Source organism: Panthera onca, chromosome C2, assembly GCF_046562875.1.
Source record: "Panthera onca isolate mPanOnc1 chromosome C2, mPanOnc1 haplotype 2, whole genome shotgun sequence".
NCBI lineage: Eukaryota > Metazoa > Chordata > Mammalia > Carnivora > Felidae > Panthera > Panthera onca.
This window is the reverse complement of record NC_138347.1, coordinates 25,927,407-25,954,675: the sequence shown is the minus strand read 5'-3', so window position 1 is coordinate 25,954,675 and position 27,269 is coordinate 25,927,407. Positions and strand designations below refer to the sequence as shown.

At 37.1% G+C, this 27,269-nt stretch overlaps 1 protein-coding gene across 2 annotated transcripts in view; it reads left to right on the top strand.

Annotated features, from left to right (window-relative positions):
- Nucleotides 1–27,269, top strand: part of LOC132683884 (uncharacterized) — a 351,206-nt gene that overhangs the window by 223,877 nt on the left and 100,060 nt on the right. The window contains exon 5 of one of the 2 annotated variants that reach the window (XM_078452866.1): nt 8,275–8,448. The exons of the other annotated variant lie outside the window; for it this stretch is intronic. Within the exon in view, the coding sequence (XP_078308992.1) occupies nt 8,275–8,412 (138 nt within the window). The 3' untranslated portion in view covers nt 8,413–8,448. The remainder of the gene's footprint in view (nt 1–8,274; nt 8,449–27,269) is intronic. 2 annotated transcript variants of the gene reach the window in all.

Sequence of the window (27,269 nt, the reverse complement as noted above, 5' to 3'; positions counted from 1 at the left end):
CAAATACTGGTAAAATAATGGTTTGTTGGAGGGAAATATACCCTTTAATAGAAAGCCAACACTTTTGTCAAGAACATTGTTGTTATTGTTCTAAATGGAAATTTACTACAGAAGCAATATTTTTTTCCTTGAAATGAATATATATTGCAGAAATAAACAGGATACTTTTATGCATCAAACTAATATCTTTGCCAGATTGCTATTATGCACTTTCATGATATGAATATTATCACTGATATTCGTCAGTTTTAAACTAGATTTCACTTGAAGCTGCAAATTTGCCATTTTAATGACATTTGAAAAGTGATTTTCTCATAGAAGAGTACAAATAAGTACAATAAAATAGAATACATGGGTGAAAATATGCCACAAAATGCTGGGAATAGGCTCAATAACTTATTAAAGCTTTGGAGTTAGAAATATTTCACCACCTACTGGAATTTAGTAAATAGGAATGGGAGATATTTCATTTATACCCAATTCATTCATTCATTTCTCTCTCTTTCTTTCTTCCTGCTTCATCCTTCACCCAACCCTCCTCCAACCCTCCTTGTTCTCTAAATTTTCTAGATTTTTCAGTAGAGGTTGTTTACACAAGTCTTTTAAATTTGGACTTATTTTCAGCCATAATCCTTTCTTCCTTTCTTGCTTTATATTCAAGCCACTGCAAGAATTTGATTTTTTTCTTATAGTGTCTTAAGGTATGTCATTTTTTTTTTTTGTTTTTCTAATTGTAAGCAAGAATATCATATTACTTGGTCCCTTTTAGTTTTTATTATTATAATATTTTTCATAAATATCCTCATATTGTCTCCACTTTCTATAATGTTGAATGGCAATATCTGTATATCACTCCTTTTTGCTTTTCCTATCACTCAAATATTCCATTTCCTACTTGTATTATCATCAAAAGAAGTTTATATGCATATGTTTTCTTTCATGTTTTCTAAAACATTCAAAATTGTATGCTTAAAATAATTTTGCAATTTAAGTACTTCAGGTATTATTCCTATTTTTAAAATTTGGAAGCCAAGGCATGAGAGGTTATGCCAATCAATAAACATTTATTGAACACCTTGAATGGGTCTTGGGAAGCCCTCAGTGTTAAGGGGAACCAGAAGAAATAATGTGTTGGGGCACCTGGGCGGCTCAGTTGATTAAGCATCCGACTCTGGATTTTGGCTCAGGTCATGATCTCATGGTTTGTGAGATTGAGCCTCATGTGGGGTTCTGTGCTGACAACGCAGAGCCTGTTGGGATTCTCTCTCTCCCTCTTTCTCTGCCCCTCCCCCATCCGCACATGCTTGCTCTCTCAAAAATAAATAAATAAACCTAAAAAAGAAAAAGAAATAGTGTTTGGAATATTTTAGGAATATTTCCTGAGACTAAATTTGCATGTACCACTAGAGAATATTAGTTTCTTCATATACTTTATTCTTTTTTTAAATGTTTATTTATTTTTGAGAGAGAGAGAGACAGACAGACAGACAGACAGAATGTGAGTGGGCAAGGAACAGAGAGAGAGGGAGACACAGAGTCCAAAGCAGGCTCCAGGCTCTGCGCTGTCAGCACACAGCCCGATGCAGGGTTTGAACTCAGGAACTGCGAGATCATGACCTGAACTGAAGTCGGATGCTTAACCAACTGAGCCACCCAGGCACCCCTCATATACTTTATTCTTGATGGTTATGAAAGTATGACAAAGCTCTATTGAGATTTTAGACTGCCTATTAGCAGGACCAGCAACACCTAATCTTTATTGAGGGCTTATTACTTTTCATGTATTTACTCATTTAGTCATTAAAACAACCATACGATATAATCTTATTAATGTAATCCTCAAATAATACTATGTAGGAAAAGAAAGTTTTAAGTAATTTGCTAGCGGTCACCCACTTTATAAGTGGTGGGGCCATTGATTTGAACCCAGTTAGTTTATCTCTAGAACTGACACTCTTAACCAAATTTACCTTTCCTTACTTTGTATTTCCTCTATATTGTCCACGAAGCTCACTCTGGTTAGGAGCATGACTATCTCATGGTGTGCCTTAGAGAATTATAAATTTCTTTATATCAGAGGTATTAAGATTTATTTGGAAATAGCCAAACATCAAGAACTGAAATGACAATTACTGAATTATTCTTGATTACAAAATATATACAAGTATGGGATGCAAGGTGCACAGAAAGTAGGAAGGGGTGTGACCGAGAACATACACAGAGGAGTGATCTTTGGAGAAGGGGAGGAAACATTTTGGGAGAGAAGGGTAGGCATAGAGATACCTATGCACTAAGATGTGGACAGGGGTTGATAAAAGACAAGAGTTTGATGCTCCCAGTGCTTCAAATTCCCACTGATGCAGAGGAAATCATCAGCTAGAGCTAGAAGTAGTGAAAAGGGCAGGTGAAAGTGAGTAAAGAAGAAATTTTGAACTTGCCGTGGACAGGATTACAAGATTGCTGAGTATGGAGGGCCCATCTGAAGTTAGACTGCATGGATTTGTAATGTGTACAGTCTGAATAGCTCTCTGTCTCTCGCAATAGTGTTCAGTGACCTGAAGACAGGCAGAAACAGCTCACAGTGAGGGTGATCCAGGTTTGTGATTTTTATGGATTAAGTTATTTGCCCAAAGTCATACTTAGAGTTCTTTCTGATTGGTTGTCATTGTTTTTTCATAAAAATACAATGTCTACCCACAGACACATTTTATATTCCTGCAGTTCTGATAATCTTCATACTGACTTGAAATTCATCTCTCTAAGCACTGGAGCCTAGATTTATTTTTTTACACTTGACTGTTTATAAACTATGCTTTTAGTTTTTGGGTAACTTTCCTACTTTCTCACCTTTCATTTTGCTAGGTATTTCAGATAACTTTTATTGGTAGAAAACTTTTCGTGGTTCTTTATAAAAGTTTATTGCCTCATTTAATTCATCAGTCAGGTAATTAGCAATCATTATTAAGTGACTAATATGTGCCAGGTGCTATGTGAAAGGCCAAGGATACAAAGATAAATGAAAAACTCCAGCTGGGAGGTGTAAACAGAACCAACCTACAACATGAGAAAAAGTATAACTTGAAGCTTCTTAAGCTCCTAAAATGTGTATAACTTGTGTTCTAGTGGGTGTTACTTTCATTTGTTATTGAGGAATACAGTTCTCTGAAAATACCTCTCCTCCCCCTCAGTCCACACATGTGTATTATTGTGTTGCTTTTCTTTTTTTTTTTTTTTTTAATTTTTTTTTAACGTTTATTTATTTTTGAGACAGAGAGAGACAGAGCATGAACGGGGGAGGGGCAGAGAGAGGGAGACACAGAATCGGAAGCAGGCTCCAGGCTCCGAGCCATCAGCCCAGAGCCCGACGCGGGGCTCGAACTCACGGAGCATGAGATCGTGACCTGAGCTGAAGTCGGATGCTTTAACCGACTGAGCCACCCAGGCACCCTGTGTTGCTTTTCATCAAATGTGGTTGATCACTGCTTAGGTCCTCGCTGATCAAACTAGTTGTTGACACCATCTTATCCCCCTAGGCACTATAGTCTTTCCACTGGGTTTTGTCATGTTTGTGCAGGATTGCCGCCCCACGTATGGGCTGTCCCAGTGTCCACTGGTGTACTGGAACCTTTGAGTGTTAAAATGGTTGCTGTTCTATCTTGACAAGAAGGCAGAGTTCTGTTTTCCTGTTTCATGTTACATTTATTTAGAGGAGAACCAATGCAGTGTGTATTATGCCTGGGAATTGATATGGAAGTACGTTAACTACTACTTATCTATAATGCTTATGAGCCCTGATTTTATTATCATTTTTTAAAATATTTATTTTTTTTTGAGGGAGAGAGAGAGAGATAGTGAGGGAGGGGCAGAGAGAGAGGGAGACAGGGAATCCCAAGCAGGCTCTACAGCTGTCAGTGCAGAGCCTGATGTGGGGCTCGAACTCATGAACCGTGAGATCATGAACTGACCTGAAACCAGGAGCTGAATGCTTAACCGAATGAGCCACCCATGCACCCCAACCCCTGATTTCAAATAAAAGCAGCTGAAACCCATATTCTATGCTTTGTGAAAGTCTAAGCTCTTCCAAAAATACACAAGGGCATACGGACATATAGGCACCTCGGATTCCAGTTTATTGCCTCTGTTGCAGTTTCGTTTCTACGCTAATTTTGTTTTTTAAAAAAGCATTGTTTAAATGTGACACATTGCTCCTTATCAATATCTACAAAGAATCTATCCTCACACAATCCTGAAAATTTATTTATTGGAGATGGGGAGAAATGCTTACAGTTTGTAAATGTAAACAAACTAAAATTGAACATTACAAACTCTTATTCATAAAAGTCTGCCACTGGGCTTTCTTCACCACCCAAACTCATATCACTCTTTTTTTTTTTTTCCCTTCTCTGCACCTTGTCACTTACCTCTCCTACTCCATTCAGAAGGAAATACATTGTTCACACTGTCCCATGAATAAAACCAAGTATTCATGTTGGTTGCCTTGGTTTTTCTTTCAGAATCTCTCCCTTTACTCTATGAGTTTTGTCAAACAAGATCTTTTCCCAAAAGCTTTTCTCCTGAGAGAATTCTAGGGCCAGCTCTTATGATCATGAAATGTGTGGCCCTATTGTAAGCCTAATAATTCCATGAATCCAAACAACATGACAAACTGAGGTGTATGAATTGGTACAACTACTTTGGGATATGATTTAGCAGGACCAGCTTTGTGGGTGAGTGCCCTATGTAATCAGAGAGGGCCCTGAGATTGGAAGGGCCGCCCCCTTGTTCTAATGGTCTACCATTTGTCTTGAAATTCTTAATAATTTTTGAACAAGGGACTCTGAAACTTCACATTTCACTGGGCCCAGAAAGGAATGTAAGTAGTCCTGCAGTTTGGTGTTATCTATCAAAGCTGAGCAAACCTAGTGACCTAGGGATTTCACTCCTAGGTAAAAATGCAGCTGAAACTCATACCCATATTCACCAAAAGATATTACAGAAATATTGATCTCAGCATTATTCATAATAGCCACAAAGCTACAAACAATCCCATTTCCATCAGCAATGAGTGAACATATAAATTGAGTTATATTCATACAAAGAAATACTTTATAGCAGAGAAAATTAATGACCTACTGCTACAAATTGTAGTGGATTAATCTCAGAAACATATATTAGGGAAAAGAAGAAAGGCAGTAGTTCCAGATTCCATTTATATAAAGTTTGGCAACAGGCAAGATTATATTACAATGCTGGAAGAAAGCATAGTGACTGATTTTGGGGAGCAGAGGGCTATAGTAATTGGGAGGGAACATTATGGAGGCTTCTGGGGTTCTGCTAATATTCTGTTTTTTGACCTGTGTGTCGGTTACATGTGTGTCACTTTATAAATCTGTACATTTATGTTTTATACACCTTTTTGATATGTCTTATATATACAAAAAATAAAATAATAATACCTAGCATGACGTTGTTACCACGGGAAATCAGAGTTTATCTGTTGGGAGCTAGGTAGAAACTCTTTAATAATCTGTGATTTAAATAATTCAATTTATTAATAGGAACTCTTCCTGTTGTAAAGCACACCATCAGATTCCCAAGACTCACTGAATGTTTGTATCTAGTAAGCTTCTCTCTCGTGTGCCTTTTTAATAAACCAACGAGCTTCCATTTGAATAAGATGAGGACATCTATGGCAATAAAAGTGTATTCATTCTACTTATAAAATGGGGAACTATTAATAAGGCCTTAATAGATTTTTCATGGGACTTCAGGACCAGAATGAAGATAAGCCTCTGGAGGGTCTGGGATAAGAAAGGAGAAAGCCAGCATGGACTGATTGCCATTTCTTATCTCTGCATAATTATCTGCCCCACTTCGTTCTTCTGTCTTGGGTTTTCTTTTTCTTCTTCTTTTCTTCTTTTCTTCTTTCTTTCTTTCTTTCTTTCTTTCTTTCTTTCTTTCTTTCCTTCTTTTTGAGAGGGAGAGAGTGCAAGTGAGAGAGGGGCAGAGAGAGAGAGAGAGAGAGAGAGAAGCAGGGTTCACCTGAAGTGGGCCTCACGCTCACCTGATGCTGGGCTCGAGCTCACCCCAAGCAAGGCTTGAACTTATGAACAGTAAGATCATGACCTGAGCCAAAATCAGATGCTAATGACTGAGCCACACTCTTATTTTTCTTATACTGAGAGTCACACAGCAGTAATACCTTCACAATAATCCATTCTGTATGATCCAAAAAGCTTGTTTCTAATGCTTAACCGACATACGCATACACAGATTAAGGAGCAGGGCATCAGCTCCTCTAAATACTCAGGATGGCACAACTGCCCTGTCTTTCTGATCAATGAATTGATCTTGATTCATAATGTGAAGGAAATATTGGCCAAGTCTTGTATGAAAAGGTGAAAAACAGGAATAATATTCCAATGAAACCTCCACTTATAAGCAACATGGCATTTCAAATGAATGGTTAAAAGGTTAATTTTTTAAAAAATCACATTGGGACATTTGGCCATCCATTTTGGGAGAAAAGTTAGTTTTCCTACCATACACCAGTCATTAAAAAAAATGCAGGTAGATAAAGTACGTAATAATAATATAAAGACCTTAAAAAAGCAAACAAACCCACAAAGACTATAAATATAATAGAATTTGTTTAGAAACATGGGCAAAAGGAATGGTTTTTAAACATAATATCAGAAAACATAAAGAAGAATATTGATAAATCATATCACATTAGAATTAAAAGCTTAAAATTTTAAATTATTATTTATTTTTGAGAACAAACTCACACACGCGCGCGCGCGCACACACACACACACACACACACACACACACACACACACAGGAACATGTGGGGTTGGAGCAAAGGGAGAGGGCAAGAGAAAATCCTAACTAGGATCTACACTTAGCACAGAGCCAGACTTGGGGCTGGATCTCATGACCATGAGATCATGACCTGAGCAGATGTTAAAATCTTAATGTTGACTAAAGACACCATATAAATTTTCATTCATTCATTCATCCATCCATTCATTTATTATTTTAATTCTAGTATAGTTAACACACAGTGTTATGTTAGTTTCAAATGTATAGTATAATGATTCAATAATTCTATACATTACTCAGTGCTCTTTGTGGTAAGTGTACTCTTAATCCCCTTCACTTGTTCCACCCATCCCCCTACCCCCCTCCCCTCTGGTAACCACCAGTTTGTTGTCTATAGTTAAGAGTCTGTTTTTTGGCTTACTTCTGTTTTTCTTTGTTTTGTTTCTTAAATTCCACATATGAGTGAAATCATATGGTATTTGTCTTTTCTCTGACTGACTTATTCTAATTAGCATTATGCCCTCCAGATCCATCCAGGTTGTTGCAAACGGCAAGATTTTTTTCTTTTTTATGGCTGAGTAATATTCCATTATATATATATATATATATATATATATATATATATATATATATACCACGTCTTTATCCATTCATCTGTTGATGAGCACTTGGGTCGTATTCATAATTTGGCTATTGCAAATAATGCTGTAATAATAATAGTGGTGCATGTATCTTTTTGAATTAGTGTTTTTGTATTCTTTGGGTAAGTCCCCAGTGGTGAGATTACTGGATTGTAGGGTAGTTCTATTTTTAATTTTTTCAGGAACCTCCATATTGTTTTCCACAGTGGCTGCACCATTTTGAATTCCTAACAATAGTGCACAAGGGTTTCTTTAAGACACCATATAAATTTAAAAACAAGTATAGTGATCAATTTTATATGTCCACTTAGGTAGGTAGGCTCTGATCCCCATTATTCAAACAAACATGAATCTAGGTGCTGCTATGAAGGTGTTCTGAAGATCTTATTAAAGTCCTAATTAGCTGACTTTTAAGTAAAGGAGGTAATTTTAGATTATGTGAATGGGCCTGATTTAATTCTTTGAAGGCCTTAAGAGCAGAACCAAAATTTCCTTGAAGGAGAGGAAATTCCATGCCATGGACTACAATTTCAGTTCATTTGGAGAGACCCACACTATGGATTTTGGTCTTATCTAGGCAGCCTCAACAATTGCATAAGCCAGTTCCTTGCAATAACCCTGTTATCTGTGAAAATTATTATTAAGAAGGAATAGGTTTCAGAATAAAAAATTAAAACGACAACTTAAGAAGGAGAAATCACTAGCCTAATAGAAAATGGACAAAGGATAGATTTCAGTTATCTGTTGTGTAACAGACCTGAAACCTCCCAGGTCCAAGCAGTCGCTTATTATTTGTCATCATCCATAGGTTGGTAACCTGGGAGAGTCTGATCCTGGTTTCACCTGGGATCACTCAAGCTGCAGTTATCTGAAAGCTTCTCTGTGGCTGGAGGGTCCAAGTTGTCCTCACCCAAATGTGCAGCAGTTGGTACTGGATGTCGGCTGAGACTCCTCAGTTCTCCATGTGATCACCCATCCTCTGGTAAGGTGGCCTGGCCTTCTTCATAACACTGAGGTGGCAGCGTTCCAAGAAGATGAGAATGGAAGCTATAAGAGTAGAAGTTATCTTTGGGGAGATACAGGGACAAGCTAGGCCAAATTGTCAATTGAAAGGAATTTTGATCTTATCTGAAAAGTTTTAATACTTTAATATGTAGTCATGGTTTACCTGTGTAATTAAAAAATATATGTTTATATAAATATTGCTAGAGACTGAATAATCGTATCCCCACCCTCCCTCTAAATTCATATATTGAAACCTAATCCCCAATGTGATAGTATTTGAAGATGGGGCCTTTGGGAGCTGATTAGGTCATGAGAGTGGAGCCCTCATGAATGGATTAGTTTCCTTACAAAAGGAATCCCCAGAGAGTTCCCTCTCCTCTCTGCTATATAAGGACACAGCTAGAAAACAACTGTCTGTGAAATAGGAGGCGGCTCTCACTAGAAACTAAATCTGTCGATAAATACCCTGATCTTGGACTTCTCAGCTTCCAGAACTGTGAGAAACAAATTTTTGTTGTTGATAAGCCACGCAGTCATTGGTATTCAGTTACAGCAGTCTGAATGATTTAAGATACATATATATAAGCATATATACAGATACACACACATACACACATGGAGAGAGAGTGAGCGTACAAGAGACAGAGCTTGCTTATTTTTCAGTAATCTTAATTCTTTGCCTATATTGACTCTTTGTCATCTCAACTAAAGTTGCCAAAAGGTGACAGCTGATCCACACCTTTTGTTATTTAACACTATGCCAGTAATGGACTTCTCCATTCTCTGTCCTAGCTTCCAAGTGGAGGAATAATTACATAGGATGCTCAGTATGATACATGAGGACAAATTCAGGGTGGTTTGGTGTTAGGATCCCACTTGTGCTTAAACAAAGACAATGCTGTATTTTGGGTCTTTACTGAGAAGAGAAGTCTATGTTACTTCTCCATCAGACCATTAGCCTCTGAACTTCATTTTTTGGGTTGCATTCTGAGATCTGGATGTCAGACTTACTGATGACTATGCCACAGTTTGTAAGAAACAGTAGGCTCTCTGAAGGCACTGCAGGTTGGACCTATTTCTGTTGCTGTGCATGATGTTTCAGGCACAGTAAGTGTACTGAGCCTCTTTTATTTCGACTAAAACGGGGCAACACTTTTCTTTGCACTTGGCAAATATATAAACAAAGGGAAGTACTTCTAACTGGAAGAGTTTGGTCCAGTATTACAATGTGTACCCACCAAATTCCTTCATATCCATGTTAAAAATGGGCACCAATTATATTAGAATAGGATTTGCTGAAAACAAAACCAGGAACAAAAATGCTTGCAGGAAATGTGCCATGATAGATCTGATGGACAATAAAGAAGAAGGGCTTTTCCTTCCTTCATTGACAGCAACCTTTCGGTGAAGTTATTTCACCATGAACCTGACTTAATATATACTGTGACTCTCTGGGGTAGGAAAATTGCTCCTAGGGAGGTGGAGGATGGAGGACAGATGATTTAAGTGGCACAGAAGAAAGGTAACAACTGCAGCCTGGATCGACCACTGCTTAGGGCTCACAGCCCGATTCAAATTGAGTAAAACAAAGACTCTACTAGGAAGGAAGAGGTAGAAAGGAAAAAGTGACTTTGTAGGTATCTTTAAAAATCTTGGACCCTGAAGATTGTGTTGTGAGTTGTCTTTACACAACTCTGATGATGTACTCTAACAGCCAGAAGCAGGATGATTCTCTGGTGCAGAGTTTATGAATGTCTGAGAAATTGGGCAGTTACCAGATAAGTGGAGCACAGATTTTTATTTCTCCCTGGGTGTCATGAGCAGGTTGCAGAATGAGATGAAAGTGAGCTTGTGAAAAATTGTTATCTTTTTCTCTTAGAAGCTGTAGCAACATCTTGTGTGTGAGGACCTGATATTATTTGATATGAGGTGGAGAACTTGAGAAGTCAGAGGTTAAAAACAATTTTGGGGGCCTTTCCAAAGGAGCCTTTATTTTCAAAGGAGCCTTCCTTAGGCCAGTAATTGAATTGCTCATTTGGGACCATAAATTCTTGATGTGAGAACTGTGGAATTTTCTCTTTACTATGTATGTTTATTTGTCCTGGTGTGGAAATTAGTCTTGAAAGGATGTTACCAGCTAATGCAGATTATTATGCTTCTGAGGGTTATGTTGTCCCTGTAGTTTCCTTTTGAGATACAAGGATGCTTGACCTTTCCAAGGTTAGAAAGAGCAGAGTTTAGAGATCAAGGTTTATATAACCATTAAAAAGGCTCTTGGTATATATCCTCCCTGCCCCCAACTGCATTTTTGGTGACAAACATGTTTTCTTTGCTGCCATCCATCTGGCAGTAACTAGTGGGAAGAAAGTGGTGGGCACATAGACAGACTTCTTAGAAATGGAGATTTAATGATTTCTTTGCAATCACCTTACTCTATATGCGGTAAACTCACTAAGAGTTAATTAGTTAGCCTCTACTGACCAAAGATAAATATGAAAAAGGATTCTTTGACTGTTTTAGAAATTTCTGTTTTTGTCCGATAAGAATAACCCTCTACACCTAAAAAATACTTAGTTACAGTTGCTTCATTACAGACTGGAAACATTTAGAGTTCTCCTTTGCCTGCTAAATTGGGAGGCATAAAAAAGAATTCACTTAATGCTAAATTGGAAATACGGACTTGAACTGTACTCCTTTCACCCTCACATGGAAGGTGCTTAGTGTATGTTTAGTAAATGCTGTGAAAAGCATTTCTCATTTTTGGAATGTATTAGTGGGTGTGCATGTGGAAAAATCACTCAGATTAATTAGAATATTGTGATTTAACAAAAATGCTTCATGGGGGCATATAACTCTGTGGTATGCTAAATTTGGATATGGAATGTCTAAATACAAAGCAATTGATTATTTGTAACTGAACTCGTCTACTGGGAACAAACAGCCTTTACAGGTTTTATGAACCCTGAATGCACTGGTAGTGGTGGTTGCAACAGTGACATGTTGGAGACACGAAGCCACTTGAAACAACCTAATCTTTGTTTCTTCTTGTGAATAATTTCTGGAAGGAAATGGATTCCCAGTTCTCAGTTGTAATTTAGCTAACATTGGGACCTGATTTCTAGAAAGCTGCAGAGTAAAGCTAGATAATACATTAGCCTCAAAGAGTTTTCCAGATTAAATTGTCCGGGTGCGAAGTGTAAAAACATATGTATTCTGGACATGCAACCTAATTCTGTCACATCCTTGGCTTTGAGTTGCAAGTTAAATATTATATGTCTCTTTGAAGAATGAACTTCTAGTTAAAAATTGTAGATAAAAGACATTTTTTCCCCATTTCATTTGCTCAGAAACTGTCAAAGAAACAAAACCAATATGTGGGAATGGCTGGGGAGGAGTGAGATTCCTCTTTATTTTCAGTGGAAAAGGAAATGGCTGAATTCCTAAGCCCCAAACTTTGTCACAAACCTGTCAAATAGTATGGAAAGTGGACTGAAATGAGAGAGATCGTGCTTAGTGCCAACCTACTTTCTCTTATTTTTAGCAGAAAACAGTAAAGTGAATGTTAAAGTCTAGAAAGGAACCATGCAACTATTATTTGATTAAAGTGATGTGACCCAGAGAGATGGATGGGTAACCAGCGAATAGAACAAAGTTCCAAACAAAAGAGGGAAATGTGATAATAACTAGTTCCTTACATCTGAGTTCTACCTCCTTGTTAAGAGAGAATGCTGGGAGGAAGAGTAAAGCGAGGGTGAGGTGTTTTCAGATAGTAGCCTAGAGAACTTTTAGATTGAGGCACGTTGACTTCTTAACACAGAACGCTGCAGAGATATGTCCCCAGACCAAGGAGAAAACAGAACTGGTGAAAGAATGATTAAAACAATATCCTAATAAAAATTCTGAAGTGCCCTGATATCTGATTAAATCCTTCTGGCTGTGTTTGTGAGGATGTTTCTGGAATAAATTAGCATTTGAATAGTGGACTGGGTAAAGCAGATTGCGTTCATCAATATGGTGGTCATCATCCAGTCCACTGAGCGCCTGAATGGAGCAAAATGGTGGAGAAGGTGGAACTCCTTCTCTCCGCCTGACTTCTTGAGCCAAGACATGGTTATTCTAAACTTGGACTGGTACTTCTACCATCAGCACTCCTGGTTCTAAATGCCTTTGGACTCAGATTCGAACTGTACCACAGGCTTTCCTGGGTTACTTGCTTGTGGATACAAATTATCAACTTCTCAGCCTCCGTTAAAAAATATATATATGGTTCTGCTTCTCTGGAGAAACCTAATATATTTCTTCTCTGAATAGTTGAGAGAAATTGTAGACAAAGTATCAGTAAGTAAAGATTTTGATATCACTAAAAATTATAATTAATTTGACCTAATTGATGTTTATAGAGCATTAGACTCAATGAAGTATAGAATATATATTCTTTTCATGTGTACCTTGAGTGTTCACCAGTATGGGCAATTTGCAAGGCCATAGAACAAGGCTCTGTAAATTTCAAAGAATTAGGATTTTATCACATATGTTCTTTTATCATGGATGAATTTAATTGGAAATCTATAAAATGGGATAACCAGAAAATCCCCAAATATTTGTAAATTAAATATTTATTCTAAATATAACATAGTCAAAAAGGAGGTCAAGAGGTAAGTTCAAAAATACTTTGAACTGAATGATAATGAAAGTACAACATGTGAACATTTGTGGGAAGTAGCAGATTGTTTGCAAAGGTTGGCTGCAATAATTCCTTCTGTCACTTTGTGAATATCCTTTTTGCAACATGACATTGTTCTTCCTCCTATCATAAGATGGAGTTATTTTCTACCTGTTGAATCAGGGTTGGCCTTGTAATTGCTTTCTTAACTAATAAGAGTGTGGCAAAAGTGATGGGGTGAGACTTCTGATCACTAGGTTGGCCTCCATGAGGTTGAGAGATGAATTGGAGACAGAGATGCTGCAGATGGCTGGCACCAGCCACCAAACATGTGAATCATATGAGTAAGATCATTTTCGATACCCAGTGCTGGTCAGTCCAGGCACATAAATGGTCTCAGGGAAGACAAGCAGAAGAACCACTGAGCTGAGCCCAGCCCAAATTGCTGGTTCACAGTATAACACAGAAATAGAATAGGCTTGGTTTTCAGGCACTAAATACTAGAATTGTTTAATATGTAGCATAGATAACTGATATAGAAATTGATACTAGAAGTGGGGTACTACTGTAATAATGCCTAAAATATATAATATTGGTTTTGCTGTGGGTCAGCAATCAGTGGCTGAAAAAGTGGCAAAGATGTGAAAAAAGTGAATTTATTGTTGGAAGTGAAAATATTGACGAAATTTGTTATTGAAATAAATTAGAAAATAGAGGATATGCCTATAAGTTTATGATTGTAGCTAAGAAGAATACCAGGCAAGATTTCGAATTTATCAATTGACTTCTCTTAGCTATATATGATAAAGTATGGGAAGACAGAGAGGAAATAAAATGGGGATTATTCAGTTTGCAGGCAGAATTTAGAAGTGATAAGACCCAGAACTTGCCTGAATGGAAAATAAAATTAATCCCCAATTTGTCCAGATTGGAAAAGCTTCTCAGAGTAAGAAATCGCCTCAGGGTAAAGATCAAAGATGTGACTGTTGGATGTTTTGTTAAAATCTTAGAAATATTTAAAGACCCAGTAAACCCTCTCAGCTAAACAAAAGGGATTCTAAGACTCATAAGGGAATCATCTCACAGCATCTCAACATGTGGCATAAAGGATTTACAGGAACAGACAGAGTTGTTCTATATCTTCAATTACATGATAGTTATGTCTGAATAGCTGAATATAATCCATGAAATTCATCCAACTGTACATGGAACATTGGTACATTTTATTGTATGTAAATAATATCACCAAACAGGAAAGTATAATGTAGAGATAAAAGCCACATTTAGAAGCAATTAAAAATGAAAACTTACATGACTGAAATTTTCGTGGTGAACATACAATCTCAGAGAGAGGATAGAACAAAGACATAAAAATGGTTGTAGAATATATTGTACTAAGGAACACAAAGGAAATAATATGTATTAATTAACAATAATTTTTATATTATAATTTATATTATATATTAATTTTAATTTATTATACATATAGTTGGTGAACCTCAAAAAGGGAAGAAAGTAAATGGCATAGAAAAAGAATATTCAAAGACATAAAATCCTAGTCCCCCTTGTCTGCCAAGGGAGAATAGAATATTGTTAATTTATTTTGCGGAAGATTTACTTTTTTCTTTATTTAAACTCTTGCCCATTTGATATTCTCTTTCATAAGTAAACCTGTCATTACAGTGTTCTAAACAAAAGAACAGTTCTAAGGAATTTTCAGCCTACCACCTTGGTCAGTTGAGTCAGAGTTCATCCAGTTTAACAATAATTATGATTTCTTTTCTTTCCCTTGACCTTACCTGCCTGAAGTCATGAAATTAAATATTTCAGGAGATTCATTTCATGATCGTAGATGGCATTCAGCGAATGACTGAATGGCTGTTCTTGGTTTCCTGTTGTCCATCTCTGAGAAAGTTTCCCTGAGAATAAGCCCTGAATTAAGTATTTTTGTGCTAGGGTATGTGCTATTATTGCCATAAATGTAAATGCTATATGATTGTTCTATTTCTTTCTCTTGAAATTGTACAACCTGACCCTAAGCTCTTCTGTTCTATTACTTTTCTTTCCTCGTAGAAACACTTACCTTTAATCTCCAGGAGGGCATTAGGCAGATTCAATTAAAACTCTGCATGATGACTCTATAGACAGTCTCTGGGGGAGTGCTAGTGCAGAAACCACCAGAGCAGCTTATCTTAGAGTTGCCACGAAACCTGAAAATTAGATAAAGAGTGGATTTACTATTCACATAAGATTCGGAATAGTTGGAGTTTTTATTTGTGCTAGCAATGATGTATTTTAGGGAGAAGAAAATCACTTGAGTTTTGGGAATAGGATTTTACAAAAACTTAAAGTGCTGTGTAACAAGTCAGGGCATTTGGATTCTAGGCTTATGTGCTCATTTACTAACTCTATAGTCAGTGTCTCTGGGACTTCACTTGTGAAATAATTTATGGGACTGTTTTGAGGATTAAACAAGGATATCTCAGAAAAGAGCTTCAGAAATATGTTAAAGGCAATCCAACTATTTGTGCAACTGAATACCTTTGATCCAGAAAGAATAAGGATTTGAGTTCATATAACTCCTAGCAATCTTCCCACCCTTGGAGCTTGTGGGCTTGAGTGAGTGGGAAAGAAGCATTTCTGCTTTCCTGGTCTTTCTTTATGTCAGATAATTGAGAATTGTCCTTGATTTTTCCCTCATTCACTAACCCTATCTTTGATCCAATTAATCACGATGCCCCTTAATATTTCTGGAATCCCTTTACATGCTCCATCTTGAGTGCCATATTTAAGCCATGATCGTAGCTCATATTCAGTCTCCCCTTACTCATTTAGACTCTCCACACTTTCAGAATGATTTCAATAAAATAAATACTGGATTATGTAGCTTTTCTACTCAGAATCATTTAAGGTCTCTCCCATCCCATCCAAATAAAGTTCAAGCTACTTCTTTCATACTTCCTGATCTTGTTCTTGCTTCCTTCTTATGTTCATCTCTTTTATTCTCCTCCATGTTTTGCTCACTCAGGACTTAGAAAAACACACAAGGTAGGCTATTAATGAAGTGAAGGAAATTAATTTGAGAAGGGGCCATGGTTATAGAAATGGGAAATAGTCTTATAGAAGCCTTGATCAGAAAGTCAATTTGGATATCTCATATTTTTTATATAAATCAGAATGTCCTTGTCTTTTTTCAATAACCACAGGACCCTAAAGCATCCTGGTTGCTGAAAACACTCTGGTGCAAGAAACAGAGACAAGGATACTTTATAAAAATAATTTTTAAAAATTGTAATGCAAACTTCAGGCTGCTTAAATGTAATCAAATAAAACTCGGAGGTGTCAGAGACCTATTTTGTTTGTGAACAAAATGTTTTGGGCTAGGGAACTTTTAATCTGACCTTACTTTTTAGGTAGCTAAATTCTTTTAAATATGCCCCAGTAGTGGGACTTCTTGAAGTTAATCTGATTTATTTTTTTTTCTTGCAGCAGAGAAATGCCTTCATCAATTAGTACAGACTGTTATTGATGTTTCCAAGAAATTTCACCACTCTTTTTTTGGCAGTGTATTCCAAAGTTTCAATGTCAAGGCCAAGAGTTTCTTCGTTGTGTCTAACCAAGCTCTGTTGCCCTCATTCTAATTTTAGCACATTTTCTCTTATTGTTTCCTTGGTCAAGATGAAGAATAATTTGGTTGACTTTTTATTCGCTATGACTCTTCTAATTAATTTCCCCAAAGGCTTTGCTTTTCCAGATTATACAGTCTTCATATCTTTAATCTTTTTTTCCAAATAGCAGTTCTGAATTTTTTTTTTCCTCATTGTATTTTACTTTTTTGCTCTCTTCTAGCCCCTCTCACATTTCTTCACATTCATTTGAACTGTGAAGACTGGACACAGGATTCTGCTAGGGTCAGACCACTGTCGAGAAGGAAAGGTTGCTTCCTGACTCCTCTCAAGCCACACTACTGTTCATACATCCTGGTATTCTACTACTTTTTAAACTTTCCTCTTCCAATAACATTATCTTCAAAAGCATTTGTTCAGTATCTGTGTACAGAGCCAGCTTGCAAAAGGAATTCAGATGCTCATCTGTTCCTGTCAGACTGTTGGTAAGAATAAGCATCCTGTGTTGGGAACCATAGGGATTCAAATAGGGATAACTGTAAAACCAAAATTAAGATTTTTCTTGGTGGAAGTTAGAAAGTAAGAGTCTAAAATGCCTTTTGTTCCCCCCTAAGTAGGCTTCATGCTCAGCACGGAGGCCAATGCAGGGCTTGAACTCATGACCCTGAGATCAAGACCTGAGCTGAGATCAAGAGCTCGATGCTCAGCCAACTGAGCCACCCAGGTGCCCCTAAGATGCTTTTTACTTTGTCTAAATTTGCTGGAAATAAATGCAAGGAGAGAGCAGTATAACAAAGGCAGGTATATTTAGTACTGAGCCTTTGATTATAAGTTGGAAAATTCAGTCCAGTCTTTGAATGTTGGGGAACTGCATATTGTTCTCTCAGAACTAAATGTGAAGGCCCCTTCTTGGCCCTGCGTGATTTAGTTTGTTTCTTCTGTTTTGTTGCAAAATTGGGGTACTTAGCTTGACTTCCTTGTCTTTTCTGGATGACACTGCTCTGTTCCATGGATGTTTTTCCTCTTGTTGAGTTTCTTCACTTGTCTTTTCTTTCTTGCCCATGAAACAGAAACACTCATTTCTATGTTAAGGATATAATCACCCTCACTAAAAGGAAATAAAGACATAGGAAGATTAAAAAAAAAAAAAAAAAGAAAAGGGAAGGTACGGAGTTTACTAAAATTAGCTACAAAATATTTCTGTCCTTAGTTTTTAGTCCTGGGTATTAGGTATTCCAAACCTCCTGCATCTTAATGATTGTACTCTTAGAGGTAACCAAAGCCAGGTTATGCAGTAAAAATAGAAAAACATTGAATCCTTGGCTCAAATGGAAAATATGTGTGTTTTGGGACCTTCCAGTCAACTGTACTCAGTTTGCTAAGTGTTTGGTTTTATCATTATAGTACTGAGATCACTCAGCATGTCTCAGTGTCTATACAAATGTTTGGTAATATGGGGACACATTCAGAAAAGACCCCTTTTCTAAATTAGTGAGCATTTGGAATTCAAAAAAGGTTATAAAAGAATTCTGTACTCTGACTTTTGATTAAAATAATGGATTTTGATTAGGAGTATTAGCTTGAGGAAATTCTCATTTATCAAATAAATATGAGCTAAATAAATAAGTAAAATGTACACAAAGTGATAGATTACAGCATTTACTACAAGTAAAAAAAAATTATTATTGTAAAGAGTACAAGTTTAGCTCACTCATAGGAAATTAGCTCATTTTCCTCTTTTACTTTCCAAAAGTTAACAGAGCATGGTTTGAGTCAATTGGCATTTATATTTGTAATTTAGAGACAGTAGGTCTTATCAGGAAAGAGAGACAGAAAATTATTTTCTTACATTTCCATACTTGGGACGGGTTAGATGTTCTTTTCACATGGTAGTTTAAATAAAAAAAAAAGGGATTCAGTACTGTAGCAACTATATCCAGTGTAATCATATTTAGAATTCAGGAAATTAAATGGAATTACTGCTTTTTAAAAGATATCAGTAGTTGTGCTATAAATACTATTATCAAAAACTGCAGTGGTATCAATACTGATGTCATGATTGGTAGACAGTGAGGAGATGTTGATAGGGGAGTGGTGATTACGGGGTGAACTGTTGGCAGAGAAACCTGTTCTGTGTTGGATGAGGGAGCAGGACGTAGTATGCATTATCCATTCTTCAAAATTCTGCTGTCAGAGCCCTGCAGGGAATTCTTCATCTTCATCTGTTCTTTTGTGGCTCAAACATGCTAACTGCTTTGTGTTAGTGCTGGCTTGTTCTTCAGCCAGAGGCTTTAGAGTCTTAGAATTGATAGATTAGACTCCTGGATGTGGAGGAGACATTAGAAAGCCGATAATCCAGGGGCACCTGGGTGGCTCAGTTGGTTGATCGTCCGACTTCGGCTCAGGTCATGATCTCACAGTTTGTGGGTTCCAGCCCCGCGTTGGGCTCTGTGCTGACAGCTCAGAGCCTGGAGCCTGCTTTGGATCCTGTGTCCCCCTCTCTCTCTGCTCCTCCCCCACTCATGCTCTATCTCTCTTCTTCAAAAATAAATTAAAATTAAACACAACACACACACACACACACACACACCCCAAAAACGGGAAATTGCTTTTCTGGGGTCCCACCACTAAGTATCACAGAGAAAGGCATAGGATTCTGGTTTCTTGAGCCAAGGGCTTGCTTTACTCTACCAACTATAAAGTTTCACTATTATTTACTTAGTGACAAAATGTGAGCATGGAGGAAAAATAAAGAGTTTCAATGATATTTATAAAGAAAGTATTTCCATTAATGCCCTATTTCAGTACCGGTCTCGCCTCTGAAAGCCTTTTTATTTATTTGTTTGTTTATTTTTTAAAGTTTATTTATTTATTTTTGAGACAGAGAGATACAGAGCATGAGCAGGAGAGGGACAGGGAGAGAGGGAGACATAGAATCCAAAGCAGGCTCTAGGCTCCGAGCTGTCTGCACAGAGCCCAAGGTGGGCTGAAACTCATGAACCATGAGATCATAACCTGAGCTAAAGTTGGCTCTTAACTGACTGAGCCACCCAGGCACCTCTAATACCCTTTTTAAAATAACATTATCCCATCCTGATCACTCCCTTGAGCTTGGTTCTACCAGCATTCATATAAAATTTACTTTTTCTTTTCTCATTGCTGTACTCAGATGTTAGTAATTATTAGCAGTTGTTTTAGAGATACACAATTTATTTCCCTGAATGGAGTTTAGGGTCACAAGCATGTGGCCTTTCACCTGTTTTGGTTCTCCCCTAGTTGAAACAGATTCTGAAACAATGCAAAATATGTTCAGTATGTATATATTTACACACAAATAAAAGGAAAAAAATATGCTACCACTTATCATTCTAAGATTAAAAAGCTCTAATGACTTCAAGTTGAAATTACCTGTGTGATCAGTTTTGCTTCTTAGTTATCTCAGGGCTGATAATCAGTCTGCACATATTGATAGGACCTTACATGTTGGTAAACTATTCATGTATTTCTACACTGTTCCTAAAAAGCTACTGTATCCCCTCCAACCCTGGGCCCCATCCCTTCCCCTCAGGGATACCCTAGACTTCTCTACGATACAGCAAACAAAAGGTTAATGCCTGTCAACAGTGTTATCTCAAGACTGCACAGCAGGACTACTGATAGATCTAAGCTTATTGGATTCAGAATATTTTGGGCAAGTTGACAAAACCCTGTCTCTTATAAGTGGCATGAATTTTTCTGTGTAAAACCTGAGACTAATCACTGAATAGACACTGCAGTTGCTCAGCCAATGTGATTTGTTAAGTTCTTCAGTTAAAGTTTTGTTGGATGATAGATTAAATGTCTCCTCGAACACCAATATGGCCAGCATGCAACACTGCTTTCAAGGCTCTGTTGACTACTTTGGCCATATTCAATAACGTTTTCTTATTTTTCAAATCCTGGAAATATTTTCCAGTCCCCATCTTAACTTTTCTGAGACATTTGATACAATTGACTGCTCCCTGTTGTGAAACTTTTGTGTTTTTTTTTGGCATCTCAGAAGCCACTGTATTTTTGTCCCCTTTCTCACCAACTGTCACTTCTGTCTCCTTCATCAGAATCTCCTATTCTGTTATCTCCTAAAACTTGATATTGTTCAGAGTCTGCTCTTGCTCTTTTCCTTCTCTTACGGGATAATCGGCTCTTGTCCCTTTCCAAGACTGTAATCTAGTTGACACACTGATGGTTCCTCAGGCTGTCTCTCCTCCGGGCTTCCCTTCTGCAGTGTTCCTCCTGCAGTCCCTCCTCATTCTCCCAGACCTGAATGCTTTTCTCTCCACACCTTTCACAGTCAATTTGTCTTTAATAAATAATTATTTATATCTCTTAAGTTTGTACTCTCTTTTCTGTTGGGTTTATTTCTCACTGAGATTAGTTCAGACCTTCATCTTTCTTTTATATTTTGCTTCCTGTATTATTTCCATAACCTTCAAATTAAAGTACAGTATATTTGCTATTAGGGCTCTCTCCTTTGTGAGCAGACCATGAGCTTCTGGGGTACAAAGATTATGCCTTTGCCAGCCTGTATTCCTGGTGCCTATTAATGTGCGCTACATATAGGTGCTCCTTAAATGCTTGTTGAGCAAACAGTATACTGTATCTGAGTGTTCACTTTCTTTGGGGGAAATTCTTTTGCCTCTTTCCCTTTGCAGAAGACTTCAGTGTTATTGCAGCCTGTTCTTCTACCACTTCTTTATGTCTGAGAATTGAACTCATTATCTTTGATTGCCTGTATCGCATCAGTTCAGCTAGAGCTACCTAAAAGCCAGTTTGGCCCGCAGTGAGCATCTTGTTGTAAATGACCAGCTTTGAAAGGTTCCCCTGGGAATCTAATCAATCACTGTGAGGAGGGACATCTTGTACTGTTGCTTTCCAGGAAGCCGCCAGATGGCTCATAGAAAAGCATCCTTATTTAAAATCCTTTCAGAAGTGTTCAGGGAAAATGTTGTGGGCAAGTATTCAAACAAGATCAGTAAATGAAGCAGTGACTAGGGAAAGGAGATCATTTAACTTACCTATCCCCAGCTGATCCTTATGCTTGCTTCTGAGCAGAAAGAAGTCTGATGTACTGACTCATCACAGTTCCTAAACTTTGATTTTTAATCCTTAAGAGGCATTTCCAGTGGGCAGGCTATAGACACATCACCTAACAAAACCTTTATAATATGTCTTAGAGATGGGATTATATTGCTAATGTAGTTTTGTTAAAGATGAATGGATGGTAACACAGACCTTCTCAAATATAAATAAGTTTTGGATGATAAATATTCAGTATATAAGAGCTCATAAAAAGAATGGACAACAGTGAATGGACTTATTTGGAGAAGAAGAAAGGGACCAGTGTTTGTTTCCCCTAAGGTTTTCATTGTTTCTTCTTCAATCTTTAATGTGACCACATCAAGAGAGCTGGAGATGTTAGAAAGAATTGGAAACAAGACAAATTCAATTCCATAAACAGACGTTTCTAGGAATTTTCCTGGTCCTGGGTAGAAAAAAACCACACCAGTAAATTTTCAGGGCCTTCCAAATGTGGGACCATATTACCCCTAAGGTCAATGGGTAAGTATCCAGGGAACTATTTTCAGGGGCCTGGGAAAGCATAAATAAATTGCCTTTTCTCTGTATGATTCTAAAAAAAATGTGTACTCAAGAATATTTATCCTCTTTTAAAGGTGTAACCTAAACTTTTTTTTTTTTTTTTTTCCACTTTGGAGCACACAAATAGCTAAGTAGCTTATTTTTTCCCCATAAATTGGACTTGTGTTCTCCAGGGTGAAGAATTGAGAATATAATCAGTTCTATTTCATTTTGCTGGATGAGAGTTCAGGTTTTAATTTATTCACATATTTGGTCAGAAAGCAGTTTTCTCATGAGCTAAAGGTGGATTTGGGTGGTGATTCTGAAACATGAATTCTCTAGATTTCTTCCAGAGGTCTGGTGCAGATGGGCAAACTGACCCTGAGGATGTGTCTGTGCTTTCTGGGCTGGGGTGGCTCACTGGCCATCTGTGAGTAATTATGCATAATATCAATACCTGGGCATGGGGAGCTGTTCTGCTTCCAGATGTGACTGCTTCCAGATGTGAGCTTCTAGAAGGAAACTTTCAGAAAAACTGGAGAGAAGCCCAGCTGAGAAAGTAGTATTTTTTCCCCTGAAATATGGAAAGCTGTGAGAAAATATATTATCACAAATATAGTGAATAGTTAAGAGATCAAGTGAGAATTGTTAAGGCAACAAATGTAATCAACTAATTCTTCTCTCCAAAAGTGTTGGAAAAAGGTTTACTTAATTCATTCTTTTAATCAAATTGAATGTGTCAGGGATTCCATTTTAGGCATCCATGGCTGTTTACTACAGAGGTTATATCCCCAAATTGAATTAGTTAAAAACTCTTCTAATTTACTAACCTATTTGTGAAATAGGGTTTTATGGGTATTGACATGGAAAATGTCAGATTGGGAAAATTCCAGAAGATGGAACTATCATAATTATCATCTTTCTAACCAGAGGAAAAGCCTCTTTCTCCTTTTTTCCCCCTCTGCCTCTGGCTTCAGCATCTTTTTATTTTTATTATTTAATTAAAAAAAATTTTTTTTTGAGTAAGAACATGGGGGAAGGGCAGAGGGAGAGGGTGAGAAAGAATTCCAAGCAGGCTCTATGCCCAGTGTGGGGCCTGATGGGGGGTCTTGATCTCACCACCATGAGATCATCATCTGAGCTGAAATCAAGAGTTGGGTGCTTAACCAACCGAGTCACCTAGGCGCCCCGGCTTCAGCATCTTTTTAAAGCTTCTATGTTATACCACCTAAGGCATGGCACCGTGCTGCTCTGTCTCTCTTATGGTGATACTATCAAGCCACCCATTTATGACCTTTTGCATTAATGCTCAGAGAAAAGCATGAAAAAAATAAAGAGCATTTGCTTAAAAGGAAATCACTTTATATTTGATCTGTTAATGGCTTTTATTCTCCCACCAATTGAAACAAGTTGCCAAAAAATCACAAACATCCATAGTTATGGGAAGATGTATTCAGAGTGCATAATCACACCCTGTTATTCGTCTTCGACTGTGAAAGTATTTAATCAAGAGACTTGTTAAATCAGAGATTACGCAAATTAACATAACATTCATGTTTTGAAAGTCTTTCAAGAGATAAAAGCTACCTTTGAAACTGAAATAAAAAATTGTCTTTTATATAAATCAAATCCATCTCGTTTAGAGAATGATAGATACATGTGTTTCACATTTTACATGTGAATGACCTGCAAAAAGCCATAAAACTTTCTTAAGCAGAATAAAAGGGAATTAAAACTACAGAAAGAATATCTGTAGAATGAATACATATAATACTCAGATGTAAGCACAAACATACTTAAAATGTAAACGTGAAAATGCCTGAACCAAAGAGAATTTATTTCAGTTTAAAAAATAAAGAATCCCAACAATTTAGTTCAGCAGAGGTCGGTGGTGGTGACCTAGTAATGATACTATAAAGGGGAATGATTTTTTTTTTTTTCAGAGTGAGTGGGTGCACTTATTTGTGGGTAATGCTCTCTTTTATGTAATAATTGGTTCCAGTCTGTTTCATTGTTTGTTTGAAAAAGGTTTGTTTTGATTCCTTGTTTCCAACAGGTTGAGGATTATTTTCCAGACAATGAATTCCTGGTTTAACTATCAGTGATTGTCTATAAACATTGTCAAAATCTCACTCCACTTTGTGGTCCAACAATAGCCAGTGTTGACTGTCAGTCTGGAAGTCTTAGATAACTTTTGGCTTGCTTGATCTGTTTTTATCAAGTTAACCAGATAGGTAAGAATTGCCATTTTTAAATATGTGCCATGGTGCCACAGATGTGTTAGGTCAGCAACTGCTGATTTCCCCCTTGTCCTGTTTAGCATTTTCCTTTGTTCGTGTGGACAAATGAAATAGAAGCCAAGAACATCTGGAAACGATCAGTAAACAACAGTTTGAAAATTTCTGCTTCATTTAGACTCATACTTCAGAAAAATGTATTGATAGAATAATTAAATGTACATTTTAAGTTCATCTGGAAAGTTTATCCACTTGACATCTCTAAAATTATTAATTTCCCACTTACATTGTCATTGTCCTAATTAAGCAATAATAATTCTAAGCACCCCTTCCTCCTCAAAACATATATGAGCAATTTCCAGTCATAAGAATTTTTTTTCCTAAAACATACAATGGAGGATCCTGACATTCTCCACTTCATAAACTTCCAGTCTTTCAATGGTGTACTGAAAAATTTCAAGTTCTTTAATTTCAAATTTGACATTCACCATGTGCTGGAATCCATCTGAACTTACCTCTGTCTCATCTTTTGACACATTATGTAGTCCAGCCACTTCTTTCTATTTCAGTTGAACATGCTTTTTGTTTGCTTCCTTTCTTCTACCTCCTCTCCCTCTCCTGCTCTTTCCTCATCCTCTTCCTCCTCTCCAAGCCCCTCTTCATCTACTTCTTCTCATCATTATTGTTATGATGATTTTAATTTCTATTGATGGATTATTCAATGTTCAGATGCTGCCTCTGTCACTATCTCCTCCATTACAACAAATTGCTATTTCTATGGGCTCTCTGTCATACTTTTTCATACCCTTACAATGCAGTTGTTTTAATTTTTAACCTAGAGATCGTTGCATATCTCTTTCTTCTACTAGATTTTGAGTTTCTTGTGTACAGGGCTCACATCTTAATTCACCACTGCACCTCACAATGCTTAGCATAGTGGGATTGTGAGAGGAACACAACATCAAAAAGGAACAAGACAAAAATAAGTAGAGGAGATTAAAAAAAAAAGATGAATGCATGAAAGACCCAGGGTCACCTTGTTACAAAAGAAAAAACTGAGTTACATGACCAAGACATTTCAGATTTAAAATTACTTAATTTTCTATTAAATGACAGAACTATAAATGGCTATCAAGGGAAGCTCCAGTTAAAAAGTATATCTAGGAGACTGTTTTTGGCAACAGAAAACTGGGCTGGGTAGACTGTGGTTCTGATACAATATAGACATTTTTAAGTTCTTGTATATTCCATTATTAAATATATTTCTTTAAAAATTTTTTTAAAAATGTGTAATTTCTTAAACATTTTAATATTCTATGTGTTTTATGGAATTCATATCTGTGTATCTGTAGTTATCTTTCAGAATCCAGTTGGATAAGAACTGATGGAGAGATGGCACCCAGAGTCTCAGGCAAAATACTTAAGACTTGGGCTCATGCCTCTGGTCTTGAATTAAATTTAGGAGGCCCTGAAGAAATTTGTTTAGTCCTGGCAGTGATAGCAGAAATACACTTTCAAATTAGGGCCACAGTAAATATTGCCAAGAAGAGGAGAGATTTGAAAGGGGTACAAAGAACTGGGCTATCAGGAGCAGGAAGAGAGAAAAATTGTCTACCTCCAATATTTCTTACAGTTTACAAAGTCTTTTTGATTGACCTATTCAGATGGAAGGGGTTGAGTCCTCAATTGTCCAGCTCTTGTTTCTCAGATCACCTCAACGATAGGCAGAATACTCAAAGTATGGGTTATGATCAAGAGATACAGGACTGGGTATAAACCTCTGAATTGGGTACTTGGCCAGTTGGTTGTTTTCTCTGTTTTCCCAACTACAAGGTTTGCTCACAGGCTTTCCCATCATGTTCTGTAGAGTCAGCGTAATTTACTTTGTTGAGAGGAGAAAAGAACCTCAAGGAGGGTGATTCTTCAGGTAGTTGGCTCCTTAGTAAATCCCTGAAATGACTCCTTCTCTATTGCCCCTGATTTTTATTTGTTCCACTTCAATTTTTGATGGTACAAAAACACCCAAAGAACGCTTTGCCCTCAATACTGATAAGATTTATTTTTCTCTGAGCTTCTTCATGCAGTCAGCAAATAACTTTAATTATGAAAGTTTTATTTCTCCAACTATTGGGGTATTTATGCCAAAGAATTGTACCAGGACACTATTAGTATGGCGTACTTGTTAATGGAACAAGTGAGTATTTTTTTAAGTGACTGTAAACCTATGGTCCCAAGGGGAATTATGTCTTTTTACTCTTCTATACTTAAAAAAAAATTCTTTGTCTTCCTTGTACACCCTGTAATAGCCTCTCCTTTGTGAGGATTTTTAATCCTAGCTTATTTTCTTGGCCCCGTGTTTCCCGTTACAGCTTTTTCCAAGGAGCCTGCATTTTCTTATGCGAATGGAGACTCCAGGACTTCCCTCAAGCTCTAAGATTTGCTGAACTGAATGGGCCTAGTTCGTTCCACTGTGTTCTTAAAAATGTCTCCTACTTATTAACAATGTTACTGCTACTTGTGAAAGTACCTCTCCTTTCAACAGGACCTGTATGTTTTGGGATTTGGAGAAGGGAGAAGGAAAAAGAAGTGCAAAGGTAGTCATTCTTTCTGAAATAAGATCTTGCTCTGAGCAATATCTGACATAATTCCAGTGGCC